Source organism: Neoarius graeffei, chromosome 12 (genome assembly GCF_027579695.1).
Source record: "Neoarius graeffei isolate fNeoGra1 chromosome 12, fNeoGra1.pri, whole genome shotgun sequence".
In the NCBI taxonomy this organism is placed as follows: Eukaryota; Metazoa; Chordata; class Actinopteri; order Siluriformes; family Ariidae; genus Neoarius; species Neoarius graeffei.
Genome location: NC_083580.1, coordinates 46,671,976 through 46,691,540, shown reverse-complemented (window position 1 = coordinate 46,691,540; position 19,565 = coordinate 46,671,976). Strand labels below are relative to the sequence as shown.

The window sequence follows — 19,565 nt, the reverse complement described above, 5'->3', positions numbered from 1 at the left end:
TGCACACCCTTAAACTAATACTTTGTTGAAGCACCTTTTGATTTAATTACAGCATTCAGTCTTTTTGGGTCGGAGTTTATCAGCCTGCCACATCTAGACTTGGCAATATTTACACACTCTTCCTTGCAAAAGCACTCCAAATCTGTCAGATTGTGAAGGCATCTCTTGTGCACAGCACTCTTCAGGTCACCCCACAGATATTCAATTGGATTTAGGTCTGGGCTCTGGCTGGGCCATTCCAAAACTTTTTTGGGGGTCATTCTCATGCTGAAAGATGAAATTCCTCTTCATCTTCAGCTTTCTAGTAGACACCTGAAGGTTTTGGGCTAAAATTGACTGGTATTTAGAACTGTTCATAATTCCCTCCACCTTGACTAAAGTCTCTGTTCCAGCTGAAGAAAAACAACCCCAAAACATGATGCTGCCACCACCATGCTTCACTGTGGGTATGGTGTTCTTTTGGTGATGTGCAGTGTTGTTTTTGTGCCAAACATACCTTTTGGAATTGTGGCCAAAAAGTTCAACCTTGGTTTCATCAGACCATAACATTTTCCCATATGCTTTTGGGAGATTTTTTTTTTTACAAAATTTAGCCAGGCCTGGATGTTTTTTTTTAATAACCCTACCTTGTAGTCCAGACATATGGAGAATACGGGAGATTGTCACATGTAGTACACAACCAATACTTGCCAGAAATTCCTGCAGCTCCTTCAGTGTTGCTGTAGGCCTCTTGGCAGCCTCCCTGACCAGTTTTCATCTTGTCTTTTCATCAATTTTGGAGGGCCGTCCAGTTCTTTGTAATGTCACTGTTGTACTATATTTTCTCCATTTCTTGATGACTGTCTTCACTGTGCTCCATGGTATATCTAATGCCGTGGAAATTTTTTTGTACCCTTCTCCTGACTGATGCCTTTCAACAATGAGATCCCTTTGATGCTTTGTAAGCTCTATGTGAACCATGGCTTTTGCTGGAGGATGCAACTGAGTAAATGTCTGAAATTTATTTGGGGTTAGTCAGTCATTTTAATTGATGGCAGGTGTGTACCCAAAAAGACTGAATGCTGTAATTAAATCAAAAGGTGCTTCAACAAAGTATTAGTTTAAGGGTGTGCACACATATGCAACCAGCTTATTGTACATTTTTATTTTTTTAAATGTTTTCCCCCCTAACAGATTTGTTTGTTTGTTTTTTCAGTTGAATTGGACAGGTCATAGGTCACATTAAAGGTGGGGAAAGTTTTGAAATTATTTATCGTGGTCTCATTTTTTTTACATCAGAAAAACCTATCATTTTAACGGGCTGCATACACTTTTTATATCCACTGTAAATGTGTGATTTGTAGCTGTATTATGGTCAGAGCTGCTATTATAAAAATTTATGAACACCTTCTGAGTTGAGAATTCAATAGCACTGTTTTGTTTGATTAAAAACTGACTATTGTTATAGAAATCCACCTGCAGACCACTGGGCACTGGCTAGTGGCCTACCAACCTACGTTGCAGAAAGTGGCTTTGTATGTGTAACCCTTTTGAATTTTTTCGCAATAATATAAAATTAAAACAGTAAATATATAACACAAGAAAGCCACACTTTTACATCTTGTTTTATTTCCTTTACTGTTTTAGATCTGCAATATCATGAATGCACCAGCAGAGGACATGTTCAAATTTCAGGTAGACATCCATTTCGCTTTTAAAATCGTGAAATCAGGCTCTCAAGTGTGACAGATACCTTAAAAAAAAAAGCATAAATGGCTGCACTATGGGTGGGATGGATGGTCTTTCTGTTTCCTCTATAAATTGGAGCAATACTAACCAATTACAATTGACTTTTACCTTGTGGATATAGAATAAGGCACTTAGCAATTTCCTCTTCTGTTGTTGAAGCATGGGAAAACCCTCCACATGGTGAAATTTTGACATCTTCCCAAAAACTACAGGCTTTTCTGAATGTGTGTCTTTTTTAATTAATCTCAATATGATGTAAAGTTCTAGCATTATAAAATCCGGTTAAAAACTCAGTGAAAACTTAGAAAATAACATTCAAATATTTAATTTCATCTACAGTGCAGGAGCATTACAGGCATTTAGACAACTGGTATTTAATTAAACACTAATCGTAGCTATCTAACAACTTGATCATTTTGTGGGGAAACTAGACATAGCTAACAAGGTTTTAGGCAGACTTCTTTAGGCAGACTGACTTATCATAACACTTGTTAAACTGGCTACTCATCCTGCATTATCATTTCAGGAAGACATGTTAGAAAGTAAATGCAAACATTTTCAAGTCATTTACTGCTCTTTTGAGCTGTTGGGCTCCTAAGTGATACAACAGAAAATTCCTTCATCCCTTTATCAGGAGACTGAGATTGAATCCCACTGATTCTATGGCCATATATATAAATTTAAAAAAAAATTATATATATATATATATATATATATATATATATATATATATATATATATATGAACACAGTGGTGCTTGAAAGTTTATGAACCCTTTAGAATTTTCTATATTTCTGCAGCGGCGTATAAAGAGCTGGGCTGAGGGTATGGCGACCTTCTCCTCTTGGCTGGGGAACAGTGGTGGTTGGTAACCTAGTGAGCACTGGAACAGAGAGAGACCTGTGGCAGAGGAAGGGAGAGTGTTATGTGCATATTCGATCCAGGGTAGGTACCTGCTCCAAGAATTGGCATCCCTGAACGCCATGCACCTGAGTGCAACCTCCAAAGCCTGGTTAGCCCATTCTGCCTGACCGTTGGTCTGTGGGTGGAAGCCTGAGGAGAGACTACAGGTGGCCCCGATGAGTTTGCAGAAGGATCTCCAGAACTGTGCAGTGAACTGAGGACCCCGGTCAGAAACGATGTCAGTGGGCAGTTCCTGTAGATGGAAAACGTGGTGGACAAGTAGTTCTGTGGTCTATTTGGCTGAGGGGAGCTTGGGCAGAGAAATGAAATGGATGGTCTTAGAAAAATGGTCAATAACAGTGAGGATACATGTGTTGCCACCTGAGTTGGGGAGTCCTGTGATGAAGTCCAGGGCGATGTGAGACCAAGGTCAATGCAGAGTCTGGAGGGGTCTTAGCAAGCCGGCAGGGGGTCAATTGGCTGTCTTGTTCCGGGAGCATGTGTCGCAGGCTGCCACGAACTCCTGGACATCCTCCTTGATGGATGGCCACCAAAAGCGCTGCTGGAAGAGTGCCAGGGTTCAGGCAGCTCCCAGATGACAGGCCAGCTTGGAGCCATGACCCCACTGCAACACCTGGGTTCACACAGGATGGGGAACAAACAGATGGCTGGGAGGAGTGTTGTTGGGCTTACCTTCACCGGGGTCCTGCTCCAGGGCCTTCTGCATGAGCGTCTCAACCTCTAGAATGGCAGCCCCCACCAGGCAGCATGGAGGAAGGATGGTCTCGGGCAGCTTGGACTCCTCTTGGTAGGAAGAGAACATCCTGGACAGGGTGTCGGGTTTGCCGTTCTTGGAGCCTGGGCGGTAGGAGAGCGTGAAGTTGAACCAGGAGAAGAAGAGAGACTAATGGGCTTGACGGGAATTCAGGCGTTTGGTGGACTTGAGGTACTCCAGATTCTTATGGTCGGTCCAGACTAGGAAGGGGAGCTCCAACCCCTCGAGCCAGTGCCTCCACTCCTCCAAGGCTAGTTTAACAGCCAGTAGTTCTCGGTCGCTGATGTCGTAATTCCGTTCAGCTGGGGATAGCTGGCAGGAGAAGAAGGAGCATGGGTGGACCTTGTCGTCACTGGCCCTCTGGGATAGTATAGCTCTGACCCCTGACTAGGAAGCATCGACCTTGACAATAAACTGCTTGGTAGGATCGGATATGGTGAGAACGGGTGCTGTGGTAAACCTGTGCTTGAGTGTGGAAAAGGCTTTCTCTGCTTTCTCTGCTTCCTCCCCCCACTTGAATTTGGTCTTGGTCGAGGTCAGGGCTGAGAGAGGTCTGGCCACCGTGCTGAAGTTGTGAATGAAGTGCCTGTCGAAGTCGGCAAATCCTAGGAAGCGCTGGAGCTCTCATCTCAAAGATGGGGTGGGACAGTCAGTCAAAGACTGTCTCCAGCTTGAGGGGGTCCATTTGAATCTTCGCTGGATTGATGATGAAACCCAGGAACGAGACAGAGCTTTGGTGGAACTCGCTTTTCTCTGCCTTAACGAACAGTTTATTTTCTAGCAGGCGTTGGAGGACCTGCTGGATGTGACCCCAATGTTCCTCCAGGGAGCAAGAGAAAATCAAGATGTCATCCAGGTATACAAAGACAAAGGAGTTAATGAAGTTCCTTAAGACGTCATTAACTAGTGCCTGGAATACCACAGGCACGTTGGTCAGGCCGAAATGGACTACGAGGTAGTCATAGTGGCCTGTGGTGGTGTTGAAGGCCATCTTCCACTCGTCCCCTTCCCTGATCCTAACTAGGTGATAGGCATTGCGTAAGTCCAGTTTAGTGAACACCTTAGCTCCCTGGAGTAGTTCGAAGGCTGTGGTCATGAGCGGTAGTGGGTAGCGGTTCTTGACTATGATGGCGTTGAGATCTCGATAGTCAATGCAGGGACGGAGTGACTTGTCCTAATTTTTGATGAAGAAGAACCCTGCCCCTGCTGGAGAGGAGGAAGGGCAGATGATCCCAGCTGCCAGTGACTCCATGATGTACTTCTCCATGGCCTGTCGTTCAGCAGGTGAGAGAGAGTAGAGACGTCCCTTGGGTGATGCTGTCCTGGGCAGGAGGTAGATCCCGCAATCATAAGGCCTGTGAGGAGGGAGGGACACTGCTCAGGTTTTACTGAAAACTGGCTTGAGGTCCAGATATTCCGGAGGCACGTGAGAGAGGTCAGGAACCTCACTGGCTGAGGGCTGTGGTGGTTTGGCAGGAGGCAGAGTGGAGTTCAGGCAGGAGGCCAGGCAGGAAGGACTCCAGCCTAAGATGGTGTGATTAGTCCAGTTTAAGTGGGGGTTGTGCTGCATCAACCAGGGTGGTCCAAGAATAACGGGAACGTGAGGGTTGTTCATGACGTGAAGTTGTATAGTTTTGGAGTGATTGCCTGAAATCCTTAGGGTGAGTGGGGCGGTGAGGTGAGTGATGGTGGTCAAGCCAGTGCCATTGAGTATCAGGACAGTGAGAGGGAACTCGAGGGTGAGTAACGGGATTCCGAGATCCTTGGTGATGGCAGAGCAGATCAGGTTCCTGTCAGCCCCCGAGTTGATGAGTGCCTGAAGATGGTGATGCCGATCGTTGTGCATGATAATGGGGAGCAATGGTCGGTCAGCAGGGGACTGGTTCCGAGCATTGCCCACCAGGGCCCCTTGATTAACTGGTGGGCTCGTCCTTTTTTAGCAGGCAGGCTCGGCAGATGTGTCCTTGCTGACCGCAGTAGAAGCAGGCCCCCATGTTTCACCAGTGCAGTCGTTCCTCCGCTGACACCCATACCCGATCTACCTGCATGGGTTCGACGGATGAGGCGGGAGGTGGGGAGAAGTTGCAGCTGAGGCGGCTCTTCTCTCTCCTACGTTGTAGGACCTGAGCATCGATACGATTGGTGAGGTCCATGAGAGTGGCAAGGTCTGACGGCAGTTCCCGAGATACCATTTCGTCCTTGATGACGTTGGACAAGCCATGTACTGTAGGAACGCGTCGACCTGGTTATTCTCATTCCAGTCGCATGACGCCGCCAATGTCTGGAACTCGATGGCATAGTCTGAGGTAGATCAGGGCCCCTGCCGCAGCTCCATGAGCTCCCTAGCCGCTTCCCGACAGGACAGAGAATGATCGAATGTTTGCCTCATTTCCTCAAAGAAGTCCTTTAAGATGGAACAAAAGGATGCGTCGGCGTGCCAGACCACTGTTCCCCATTCCCTGGCCTTGCTGGTGAGGAGCCTGATGACATAAGCTACCCAGGAGCGTTCTGTGGGGAAAGACATGGGTTGTAGCTCCAAGATCAATGAACACTGAGACAGAAAAGATCTGCAGGTACCTGGTTCCCCACTGTAGGCTGAGGTGAAGGAAGTCTCGGTTTGTGGCAAGCGGCGGTTGCAGGAAGTGAAGAAAGAGGCAGCTGGGTGGGGTAGGCATGGCTTGGGAGTGCTGGAGTTGTGTGGCTAGAAGGTTGAGTGAGTTGGACAGGGTGGCCAGGTTCTGGTGATCTGCTTGAGTTCCTGTTGGTGGGTCTGGAGGAGGGCTCCTTGCTGCTGCATAGCCGTTCTCAGATGGTTCTGTTCTGCTGGATCCATGTTGTGGTGAGTAGGATCCAAGAGTAGAACACAGACCAGTAAATCCAATAATAAAATAGATTTCATACGAGTAAAAAATAAAACAAAAATAATCCAGAAAAAGCTAGGGACAAAAAAAATGAGGCAGACAAGGACAAAAAACGCTAGCATAAAAAAATTGCCCAGACAAAAAACTTGAGACAAAAACGTAGCACGACAAAACAAGAAAAAAGACAAAAATGTAGCGCAAAAAACTGCAGCAAGAAATTATCTGGATTATTATCCGGAAATTATAAGGATCCGGATTAGCGCTGAACTGGGAGATAATAAATCTCTGGAGTGGAAGTCCGGGGTGGAGCATGACAGTCCCACAGGGTCGCAGGCAAGCTGGAGCCTATCCCAGCTGACTATGGGCGAGAGGCGGGTTACACCCTGGACAAGTCGCCAGGTCATCGCAGGGTTGACACAAAGACAAACAACCATTCACACCTACGGTCAATTTCGAGCCACCAATTAACCTAACCTGCATGTCTTTGGACTGTGGGGGAAAACGGAGCACCTGGAGGAAACCCACACAGACACGGGGAAAACATGCAAACTCCACACAGAAAGGCCCCCGTTGGCCACTGGGCTCAAACCCAGGACCTTCTTGCTGTGAGGCAACAGCGCTAACTACTACACCACCATGCGCACGCACACACGCACGCACACACGGTTGCAAAAATAAGTATACAGTAAGGATTATTACAGTATTATAATAATGGTGCTAGGTTTCATTTAATACTAATGTTTTGTGCAAACATTTTGTTTTTCATTACTGTATACCCACTTTTGCAGCCCCGTGTGTGTGTGTTTGTGTATATATATATATATATATATATATATATATATATATATATATAATAAATATAATAAATATATATATATATATATATATATATATATATATATATATATATATATATACACACACTGAGTGCAGAATTATTAGGCAAGTTGTATTTTTGAGGATTAGTTTTATTATTGAACAACAACTATGTTCTCAATCAACCAAAAAGACTCATAAATATCAAAGCTGAATATGTATGGAAGTTAGAGTGGGGCGTTTTTAGTTTTGGCCATTTTAGGGGAATATGTATGTGTTCAGGTAACTTTCACTGTGCAGAATTATTAGGCAACTTAATAAAAAACAAATATGTAGCCATTTCACTTGTTTATTTTCACCAGGTACACTGATATGACAACTCCAGATTTGCAAATAAACATATCTGACATTCAAACACAAAACAAAAACAAATCAGTGACCAATATAGCCACCCTTCTTCATGAGGACACTCAAAAGCCTTCCATCCATAGATTCTGCCAATTTCTTTATCTGTTCACGACCAACATTGTGTGCAGCAGCAACCACGGCCTCCCAGATGCTGTTCAGAGAGGTGTACTGTTTTCCCTCTTTGTAGACCTCATGTTTTATAATGGACCACAGGTTCTCTATGGGGTTTAGGTCAGGTGAACAAGGGGGCCATGTCATTATTTTTTCACCTTTCAGACCTTTACTGGCTAGCCACGCAGTGGAGTATTTGGACGCATGAGATGGAGCATTATCCTGCATGAAAATCATGTTCTTCTTGAAAGATGCTGACTTTTTCCTATACCACTGTTTGAAGAAGGTTTCTTCCAGGAACTGGCAGTAGGTCTGGGAGTTGAGTTTGAGTCCATCCTCAACTCGAAAAGGTCCAACAAGCTCGTCTTTGATGATACCAGCCCATAGCAGTACTCCACCTCCACCTTGCTGGCATCTGAGTCGGAGTGGAGCTCTGTGCCCATTACTGATCCAGCCACAGGCCCATCCATCTGGCCCATCAAGAGTCACTCTCATCTCATCAGACCACAGCACCTTAGAAAAATCAGTCTTAAGATATTTCTTGGCCCAGTCTTGACGTTTTATCTTGTGTGCCTTACTCAGTGGTGGTCGTTTTTCAGCCTTCCTTACCTTGGCCATGTCCCTCAGTATTGCACACCTTGTACTCTTTGACACTCCAGGAATGTTGCAACTCTGGAATATGGCAGAACTGGATGCTAATGGCTGCTTGTTAGCTTCACGCTTGATTTTCCGCAGATCATGTGCAGTTATTTTGCGCCTTTTTTTTTCCACACGCTTCTTTCGACCCTGTTGACTATTTGCAATGAAACGCTTGATTGTTCAGTGATCACGTTTCAACATCTTCGCAATTTCAAGAGTGCTGCATCCATCTGCAAGACATCTCACAATTTTAGACTTTTCAAAGTCTGTCAGATCTCTCTTCTGACCCATTTTGCCAGAGGAAAAGAGGTTGCCTAATAATTATGCACACCTGATATAGGGTGTTGATGTCATTAGACCACACCCCCTCTCATTACACAGATGCACAGCACCTGATATACTTAATTGGTAGTAGGCTTTCAAGCCTAAACAGCTTGGAGTGGGACAACATGCATTAAAAGGATGTTGTGGTCAAAATACTCACTTGCCTAATAATTCTGCACTCAGTGTATATATATATATATATATATATATATATATATATATATATATATATATATAAAACACAATTAGGGCTTTTCCAAGTGTTCAGCTGCTCTGTGACATAACATGAGCAGCATTTTGACAATGCAGTGACTTCACATGTCTCAGAGGAAGCACATGCTAGCCTTAACTCTCTCAGTTAGTAGTTGTCATGTGATCAGGGAGAGCTAGATAGTTGGTGGGAATTGGCAAATTGACCAAATTGGTAGTGTCATGGCCTTGACACTGTCACTTGGTAGTGCCAGAATTCAGTGACATCTGACTGTTTTTTTCTAGACCTCCCAACACATACCTGAAATCCATATTAACTCTTACAGTCACAGATTGGTTGTTGCCATGCAGTTGGTGAGACTCAGCTAGTGGACAGGAATTAGAAAAGGCTAAACTGGAAGAAAAACTAGTTAATATATCAACTCTCCAACACCAAGCATGCACTTGTATCTCTGTGGCATAGAACAAAGCACTTGATGACAGTGGCTGGACTATTAAAAATGTGCTGTCTCTGCCGATCGTCAACAAAAAGGAAGAAATTGTGGGAGTGGCAACATTTTATAACAGGAAAGATGGCAAGCCATTCGATGAGCAAGATGAACAACTAATGGAGGTAGATTTTTTTTCTTTTTTAATCTGGGAAAACCAGCACAAAATTAGTAACTAACTGCTTGTTTGCTACATAATCATGAGTCTTGGATTTAGTGAACATTGTTGATTTTAAAGGCTTTGACCCAATTTCTGGGCTGGTCGGCGCTCAACACAGACACCTATGACAAGATGAATAAACTGGAGAACAGGAAAGACATCGCCCAGGACATGGTGCTGTACCACGTCAAGTGTCGAGATGATGAGATTCAGAATATCCTTGTAAGTCTTAGGTGCACAGTATTGACTAACAAATAATGACATAATCCAGGTAAATGGACTGTGATATTACAGTGAATTTTCTGTTGTTGTTTTCACAATAGAAAACCAGGGAGTATTTTGGGAAAGAACCAAAGGACTGTGAAGAGGACGAACTTTTGCAGATCCTGGTATATTGTCTAACTTAACAAACATTCTTAAAAATACAATATAATCTTGGTAAAAATATCTCCCCCAGCCCAACATACTGCATTTGCATAACAACACCTGAAAGGCTATTGAATTTTATGGTGCAATATGCCTGTCCTTTTAGATTCACCAGTCAGACTTTTACTCCAGTGATATATATATATATATATATATATATTTTTTTTTTTTTTTTTTTTTGAGACATCAACCAGTTGGCACACTCAAATTCCCTGAAAAGGATTTAATCCTTTTTTTTTTTTTTTAAAGTTTAACACTTTAGTCTGTCGTTTTTAGTAAAAATTAGATCTATTTATATCTATATAGACCTAACTGTTTTCTTATATATTTCATATCTCTTTATGTAGAAAAAAGAACTTCCAGGGAAAAATAAATTTGAAATATATGAATTCCGGTTTTCCGACTTTGACTGCACAGAACTGGAATTGGTGATGTGTGGTATCCAAATGTACTATGAAGTTGGTGTTGTGAAGAAGTTTCAGGTCCCTCAGGAGGTCAGTATTCATGGCAATTACCAGTGCAGTTAAATTTTTCTTTTGTTAATTAGCGAATATGAGGAAATTTATGATATTAAAGAGAAGATATTTTATTGCCAAAATTCCAACATTACAGTGTAATTAAAAATAACAGCTCTTCTATGTTTGAGACATTCACTGCTTTATGATGTGATATCTCAATTTAATTGTGGCAGCATACAGTCTGGCTTCATACAATTCTGCCTCCAGTGCTCCAGTGAAGGCTAATGACATCCTCATCACAAGAGTTTAGCCAAGCTTTATTTCATCTGTATTACTGATGATAATACATCTAATCTTGAGAGCAATGCTAGTTAGTTAGTTCATACTAAGAATGGTATGGTTACAATGTGTACATCGTGTGAACCATGTTTTAAATATCATCACAAAAAGGACTCTGGCCAGCACTTTTTCTGAAAAGAAAAAAAAATCCCCTCTAAGATACAACTTAATACATCGAACTTTAACGTTTACTTAAACAGTTTCTCTGTCCAGACAAAAAAAAATCAGTTAAAAATGTGATATCTCAGGATTCAAATTACATTACAACATTTTCTATATTAGGTACTAGTACGGTTCATGTATTCTGTGAGCAAGGGCTACAGAAAAATCACCTATCACAACTGGCGCCATGGCTTCAATGTTGGACAAACCATGTTCACATTACTAACGGTATGAAACTCTTTAAGCAACAATTTATTCTAAATTTGAGACTTGATACTCTGGGATCTATAATGAGGGTTTAATTATGTGTGGAGTCAGACAGGGCAGCTGAAGCGATACTACACAGATTTGGAGGTCATGGCCATGATCACTGCTGGATTCCTTCATGATATTGACCACAGAGGCACCAATAATCTCTATCAAGTGAAGTAAGTCGCTCTCATGAACCATGGCAGAATATGAGAATGAAGTACATGTATACAAATAACTCAAGCTTAAGTTATACATGGAATAAACCACATCTGTTACAATTTCACAGTGTTTCAGTTGTGTTGTTTTTAATATGTTTTTAGATCCCAAAATCCACTAGCAAAGCTTCATGGTTCATCCATTCTGGAGAGGCATCATTTAGAGTTTGGCAAATTTTTACTTGGAGATGAGGTAAAAAAAAAAAAAAGGCTCAACAAAAATAGTTACAAAATCTTTCAGACCACTGTACAAAATGACTGATTTGGACATTCCCCTTTGTTTGCAGTCTTTAAACATTTTCCAAAACTTGAACAGAAGACAGATTGAGCATGTTTTCCACCTAATTGACATCGCCATTATTGCAACTGACCTTGCCTTGTATTTCAAGTGAGTAACCATTTACTTCATCAGCAGGATTTTTTTTACACTCATTAAATTGTAATTACAGTGCCTTGCAAAAGTATTCATCCCCCTTGGTGTTTGTCCTGTTTTGTTGCATTACAAGCTGGAATTAAAATGGATTTTTGGGGGGTTAGCACCATTTGATTTACACAACATACCTACCACTTTAAAGGTGCACATTGTTTTTTTTATTGTGACACAAACTAATTAAGATGAAAAAAACAGAAATCTGGAGTGTGCATAAGTATCCCCCCATACTAAAGTCAATACTTTATAGAGCCACCTTTTGCTACAATTACAGCTGCAAGTCTCTTGGGGTATGTCTCTATTAGCTTAGCACATCTAGCCACTGGGATTTTTGCCCATTCCTCAAGGCAAAACTGCTCCAACTCCTTCAAGTTAGATGGGTTGTGTTGGTGTACAGCACTCTTCAAGTTATGCCACAGATTCTCAATTGGGTTGAGATCTGGGCTTTGACTAGGCTATTCCAAGAAATTTCAATGTTTCCCTTTAAACCACTCCAGTGTAGCTTTAGCAGTATGTTTAGGGTCATTGTTCTGCTAGACTGTGAACCTTCATCCCAGTCTCAAACCTCTGGCTGACTCAAACAGGTTTTCCTCTAGAATTGCCCTGTATTTAGTGCCATCCATCTTTCCTTCAGTCCTGACCAGCTTTCCTATCCCTGCAGATGAAAAACATCCCCACAACATGATGCTGCCACCACCATGCTTCATTGTAGGGATGGTGTTCTCAGGGTGTTGGGTTTGTGCCACACATGGCATTTCCCATGATGGCCAAAAAGTTCAATTTTTGTCTCATTTGACCAGAGACTCTTCTTCCATGTGTTTGGGGAGTCTGCCACATACTGTTGGGCAAACTCCAAAAGTGATTTTTTTAAGCAATGACTTTTTTTTCTGGCCACTCTTCCATAAAGCCCCACTCTGTGGAGTGTATGGCATAAAGTGGTCCTATAGACAGATACTCCCATCTCCACTGTGGATCTTTGCAGCTCCCTCAGCATTATTGTTGGTGTCTTTGTTGCATCTCTGATTAATGCCTTCCTTGCCCGGTCTGTGAGTTTTGGTGGGTGGCCTTCTATTGTCAGGTTTGTAGTAGTGCTATATTCTTTCCATTTTGCTATAATGGATTTAATGGTGCTCCCTGGGATATTCAAAGTTGGGGATATTTTTTCTGACCCAACCCTGATCTATACTTCTCCACAACTTTGTTTCTGACCTGTTTAGAGTGCTCCTTAGTTTTCATGTTGCTTGCTTAGTAGTGTTGCAGAGTCAGGGTCCTTCCAGAACAAGTTGATTTATACAGACATCATGTGACAGATCATGTGACACTTTGATTGCACACAGGTGGATCTTCTCATCTCATTATCTCTAGCCACTTTATCCTGTTCTACAGGGTCGCAGGCAAGCTGGAGCCTATCCCAGCTGACTACGGGTGAAAGGCGGGGTACACCCTGGACAAGTCGCCAGGTCATCACAGGGCTGACACATAGACACAGACAACCATTCACACTCATACCTACGGTCAATTTAGAGTCACCAGTTAACCTAACCTGCATGTCTTTGGACTGTGGGGGAAACCGGAGCACCCGGAGGAAACCCACGCGGACACGGGGAGAATATGCAAACTCCGCACAAAAAGGCCCTCACCGGCCACAGGGCTCGAACCCGGACCTTCTTGCTGTGAGGCGACAGCGCTAACCACTACACCACCGTGCCGCCCCAGGTGGATCTTAATCAACTAATTATGTGACTTATGAAGTGAATTGGTTGGACCAGCTCTTATTTACAGGTTCCATAGGAAAGGGGGTGAATACTTATGCACACTCCAGATTTCTGTTTTTTCATCTTAATTATTGTTTGTCACAATAAAAAAAACAATGTGCACCTTTAAAGTGGTAGGCATGTTGTGGAAAAGCATACTATTGTTCTTAAGTTTTTATTATTATTATTATTATTAATTTTCACCCGTTTTTTGGATCCACTACTCCTCCTAGGGCTTTCGAGATAGAGACACCATTCCAACACTGAAATGTCGGGCCCGATCTGGAATGGTGTGTTTGTTCAAATGGTTGCACTACCCCTTGTCGTTCGTTCGGTATTCCCGTTTTTCGGCAAAATTCCGTGCCATTCAAACGAATGGGTAGAACTTTGGAGTGATGATGTCATAAGGAGCTCCCCCACTCTAGAAGTTAGAGCGGGAGCAGCAGAAAAAAAATTAAAGCTGCGATTTTACAGCCAAAATCCATGTTTTAAACCCTGTAAAACCTCTGAATTAAATTGAGAAACATATAAAAGGGTGGAGAGGAGCAGTGAAATCTCCCTTCAAAATGATGTGAAAGAGTGTGACGGGCTGAGCCGCGACGCTGACAGAGCACGCAGGCAGCCATTTGCCGGCATTTTTAAATCACTGCTGCCCTGTTGCTACATTCTTCATCTGTATAATCTTTGTCTAGTCTCAAAAAGTAAAATAATTCACACTGGCTGTTAAAAACTTCATTTATTGCTTAAAACTTTTATTACAACTCTGGTAGCAATTCACTCACCAGGCATTCAAAATGTTCTTCCGTGTCTCGTTTGGGGAAACAGATGGACTGTTCCACTGGAGGGTAAAATAGAGGGGTTTTCCGGGTTCTTTGTGGGGCAGCCCATTGTGATGGGGGTGTTTTGGGGTAATGACTTAAAAGCCATTTGGAGGGTTCAATAAGGTATTTTTGTGCATGTCAGTTATTGTATGTATTTTTGTGTTATGTTTTCTTATTTGATTTATTATTTGGTAATAATTATGTTGTTTAGTTAATTGATTATTTTTGACAGTGAGGCTATCCAGTGGGTGGGGCTACAGTTAGCAATGCTCTGTATTAGGCCCAAGAGCCTCAGTAGGTGAGGGTTGGCGGTGAAGTGAACGTGTCTTGTTAATTGAAGTTGTTCTTGATAGTACTGTAGTTCAGGGTCTGAGGACTTAGCCTGGCTATTTATGCTTGTTTATTTTCGTTTTGTACAGTTTTTGTATATTTTTTCATGCATGCTTGACACTGTAAATATTTGCACATTTGGTAAAAAAAGAGAAAAAGAAAAAAATAAACGAAGCCTTTTCGTTGAAAACTATTTGGTCTTCTCCGTCTTCTCCGCTGCTGGGGCTATCCTGCCACAAAGAGACTTTGAGCCAGAGAAGGAGTGAGAGCTGTTGACCAAAGCCATTTAAAACAAGGATTTCAGAGCGTGAAAACACATTCTCATATCTTAACCCTTTACTGTTGCTGGCAACATTTGAGCAAGCACACTCCAGCAGTTTCTGCAGAGGAAATGCAGTCTGGTTCCAGCTTGTAATGCAATAAAACAGGACAAACACCAAGGGGGATGAATACTTTTACAAAGCACTGTATGGTGTATATAAGGAATGAAAAGTCTCCATGTCGTGGTTTTACAAGAAAATAATCAACGACAGGTGTACTGAAATGGAGTTTTTGCTCCAACCCAAAAGTGGATTACTTTCCTATAACAGCATGTCATGAAGTGTTTTATATATAGGAGCAATTTGCCATCCATCCATCATCTATACCGCTTATCTGTCAGGGTCACGGGGGAAGCTGGAGCCAATCTCAGCTGACTTTGGGTGAGAGGTGGGGTTCACCCTGGGCAGGTCACCAATCTATCGCAAGGCTAACACAGAGGCAAACAACCATTCACACTCACCTTCACACCATGGGCAATTTAGAATAGCCAGTTTGTCTGATCCTCATGTCTTTGGACTGTGGGAGGAAACCACAGCACCAGGAGGAAACCCACACAAGCATGGGGAGAACATGCAGACTCCACATAGAAAGGCAATTTGAAGAATAACATTATTTTAAAAATTAATTTATAGTTACATTTAATGTTGTGGAACACCACAGCAAGTTAGGTCTGTAAAAATGGATCTTATCATATTACTGAGAAACTGCAAAGCAAAAAGTCCTCTGTCCTGAAAACTTTCCCATGTTGGAAAACATAAAGAAATGCTGATGTATTCAAACCACATTAATATAAACCTATGATTTGCAGATACGCTACTGTCAGAGCTGCTATTTAAAAAAAAAATCAAACAAAAGAGCTTTTTAGCTCCAGCAGTTATGGAAATGTTCCAATGATGAAATGGTAATGTTTAGTTTTCATGTTCCTCCTAATTATGTCTTGAAGGGATGCTCATGTGCACCTTTTAGGTTGGAAATGTGTATTTATAATATTTCCGATTTCTACACATGAAGGCATATGATTCATTAAAAACCTGGCTCTTCCAAAATTAGCTTTCTATTGTTAACAGGAAGAGGACAATGTTCCAGAAAATTGTGGATCTTTCTGAGACATATGAGGACGAGAAGAAATGGGTCGATTTCTTGTCTCTGGAAACGACAAGGAAGGAAATTGTAATGTGAGCACAAACAATGCAATAGATAAAAAACAAACAAACACATATATATGAATTACTTTATGCTTTACGTACTGCTTCAGTCAGGACATTTTGTTCATTTTTGGATATGGTCTTGCTTACATGGAACCAACAGGGCCATGATGATGACTGCTTGTGATCTGTCAGCCATCACCAAACCATGGGAGGTTCAGAGCAAGGTGAGTCTGTCTGGATGGAGTGATCTCATCAAAACAAAGTTCTGGAGTTCTGATGGATAACTTTTTGTGCCTACCCAGGTGGCACTCTCTGTAGCAGCTGAATTCTGGGAGCAGGGTGACTTAGAGAGGACTGTACTTGAGCAACAACCCATTGTGAGTCTCAGAGGTTTGGCACATAGTCCGAGTAGCATTCCTTAGATGATCCTATTTCCTAGGCCCCAAATCATAATGATGAGTAATGTTTGGGTATCAAAATTATTATTTAAAATGAATTAAGATTTGAGGGCTTTAGTAGTCACTTCCTTCAATTTGCACTGTTTTATTAGGCAGTATTTAATTGAAAAGGAACATTGGTATGAACCATAGGGTGCTTGAATGTATTTTCTCCCATGGTGCAGTTAAGGTAAGAACACAAATATTGCACTTAGATAGACACCAGAACAACTGCGCCATCTGAGTGAGGTGGTCTTGGTCTGGTTCCAAGTGAACTCTAGTTTGGTAAAGTGAACCAAACGTGTTTGAGTTGCGGGTGACATTTTTAAGTAGATATGAGCTGCTAAACTGATCTGTGAGGCACAAAGCCAAAGCACCAAGGTGTAGTGCTACAGAAATCCCATGTGTTCTAGAGATTTGGACTGACAAACACAAAGAGAAAATAAACACTGGATGTTGTCATATTTCTAACCAGTGAATAAAGGAGTTTTATATATATGTTATCAGTCCTACGTGCTATTTTTTTTTGGGGGGGGAGGGTTAGTATAATGATGTGCATTATGTTAAATGCTCAAGTGAAAAATGTCAATACTTGGCATATAAATGACACTTATCCTTTCTATTTTCAGCCCATGATGGACAGGAACAAAGCTGCAGAACTGCCCAAGCTTCAGTGCGGTTTTATAGACTTTGTCTGCACTTTCGTTTACAAGGTATTAATTAGGAGACATCTGTAATTAAATCTCAACTGCTAAAGTTGAATTATATTCTAGTTTAAAATACCAAAAAGGCAAATGAGGCAAACAAATGTATTACATTAACATATTCTCTGCAGGAGTTCTCACGGTTCCACAAAGCCATCCAACCCATGTATGATGGCATCCAGAACAACCGGAAAGAGTGGAAGGCTTTACAGGAGGCATATGAGGCGAAGCTGAAGGCAGCTGAAGAAGCAGCCAAGGCGAAAGCAGAAGCAGAAGCAGCCAAAAAAGGTTTGGCAAAGATATTACATAAGCAGTAGGCTCACAAAATGTTTGCTTCATTTGTTCTTGAAAGTGAAGATGAGGTGGCAAACTAGGCTACACAGTTGTCATGTAGTATTTAAGAGAAGCAGTAAAAAGATTTGTTTAGGTGATAAGTAAAAAAAATAACCTTTCTGGGTGAAGCTTCCTTGTGGTGTCAGTTGAGAGAAAGAGAGTGTGTGCAAAGTTTCATTAGCAATGTTGTGAACATTTTACAATATAATAGTTTTGGTTTGTTGAACACTTCTTGGTCACTGCATCATGTCAACTATGTTATTTCATAGTGTTAATGTCTTCATTATTATTCTAAAATAGGACAAAATAGTACAAAAAGAAGATCTTCTATGAGCAGGGATGTACAAACTTTTGACTGGTATTACATATAAAATATACTATGTGACAGGGCACGTAGAAGAGATTATACGTGGTGCTGCTTTTGTAAATGTTTCATTTGCTTCAACAGCTGCCGCTAATAACCCATCATCATCGGGGTCCAAGACCTGCTCAATCTGCTAGAACTGAATGTCTGTTTGAGAAGGCAAGATACTTTAGGGATTCAACACAGCCACTGAAATGGATGGCACATGGTGAGAGTGGCCTCACCCCAGAACAGAGGGACGCTGGGAAACACTGAGAGGGACAACGCATCACATGCTTCCAGTATGCCACTAGACCAACTGGGGCCTGACAACAATTTTCTGTAGACACAAACCAAGGTGACCAAGTTCACTTCTGGTTTGTACCATCGCTGCGCTGTAGATTTTGGTTAAATCCATTCTTCTTGTGTTTGTCACATGATCACTGAGTCTTGTATGTTCCTGAGGCAAATCCAGAAGTGGAGTGTGTCTATTGTGAAGATTAGGTATCAAATATGATAGCAATGAAGTAATACTTGTTGTTTTTTAAAGTACATATACCAATTCTTACTAGTGCTTGTGGAAACAAGTCTGTAACATGACCTGTGTTCCAGTCTTACGAGTCACATGCTTTAAAGATTCCTGTGTCATTGGGTATCATTTTAACTGAAAGGCAACCTTGGCAGGCATCAAGTTTGGGTTGCATCAAACATCATTACTGAAAGCATATGAGGATGGATCCCAAAATAGCTGTAGCTGCTGCTGAATGATGTATGTAAAATACAACATAAAGTATGTTGGTAATGTGTTGGGCCACCTAGAACAGCTTTAATTCCTCTTGGCACAGATTGTACAAGTCTCTGGAACTGTACTGGAGTGATGAATGCTGTTCTTCTAAACGATATACCCAAAAGATTTTTGGTATTTTGATGATGGTAGTGAAAAGTGCTGTATTAAAGTCAGCTTTACACTGTTACGATTTTGGGCCTGATTTTGCTGTCACAGATAAAAGTCACACATCATAAAAGACTTTATTTGGTCATGAGTTGAGACTGTTGGTCTTAGAATGCATAATGTAACATGCTCATTGACAGCTGATTTAGTGCCACTGGAACAAAAGTCAGCTGATGACAAAATTCTGGTAGTGTGAGAAATGTTTTATTAAATGATCCTGGGAGAGACCATGCCCTTCAGAAAATGCTTTATTATACAATAAAGGGGATGAGTCAGAAGAACTTTCAATTGATTTGCAGCAGCATTTCCATTTAAGTGAACTAGTGGACTCAAACCATGCCTGCACTTTTTCCCTTTAATTTGTTACCCGTATGTAAGTTTCTGGTCCAAAACACAACTAAGCTAATCTTAAAGGGAAGTGTTTTATTAGATGATCCTGGGAGAGATCAAGCCCTTCAGAAAATGTTTTATTGTACGATAAAGGGGATGAGCCAAAATAACTTTCAGTTGATTTGCAGTGGTACTTCCATTTAAGTGGACTAGTGGACTCAAATCAAATCTTTTTCCCTTTAATTTGTTACCTGTCTGCAAGTTTCTGGTCCTAAACACAACTAGGCTAGTCTTTGTTTAATAACATAGCTAATTAGCAAACCTAATAACCACCAATTAAGACATTTGAACACAAAAATAAATGTTAGTTACAAATTATGCAATTCA

At 41.6% G+C, this 19,565-nt stretch overlaps 1 protein-coding gene across 1 annotated transcript in view; it reads left to right on the top strand.

Annotated features, from left to right (window-relative positions):
- Positions 1-18,054, top strand: part of pde6b (phosphodiesterase 6B, cGMP-specific, rod, beta) — a 29,237-nt gene extending 11,183 nt beyond the window's left edge. The window contains exons 7-22 of the mRNA XM_060935059.1: positions 1,448-1,514; positions 1,627-1,674; positions 9,239-9,388; positions 9,502-9,645; positions 9,747-9,812; positions 10,197-10,343; positions 10,929-11,036; positions 11,127-11,236; positions 11,381-11,468; positions 11,563-11,663; positions 15,999-16,106; positions 16,240-16,303; positions 16,382-16,456; positions 17,146-17,229; positions 17,352-17,508; positions 18,002-18,054. Of these exons, the coding sequence (XP_060791042.1) occupies positions 1,448-1,514; positions 1,627-1,674; positions 9,239-9,388; positions 9,502-9,645; positions 9,747-9,812; positions 10,197-10,343; positions 10,929-11,036; positions 11,127-11,236; positions 11,381-11,468; positions 11,563-11,663; positions 15,999-16,106; positions 16,240-16,303; positions 16,382-16,456; positions 17,146-17,229; positions 17,352-17,508; positions 18,002-18,054 (1,570 nt within the window). The remainder of the gene's footprint in view (positions 1-1,447; positions 1,515-1,626; positions 1,675-9,238; positions 9,389-9,501; positions 9,646-9,746; positions 9,813-10,196; positions 10,344-10,928; positions 11,037-11,126; positions 11,237-11,380; positions 11,469-11,562; positions 11,664-15,998; positions 16,107-16,239; positions 16,304-16,381; positions 16,457-17,145; positions 17,230-17,351; positions 17,509-18,001) is intronic.
- The last annotated feature ends 1,511 nt before the right edge of the window (positions 18,055-19,565 follow it).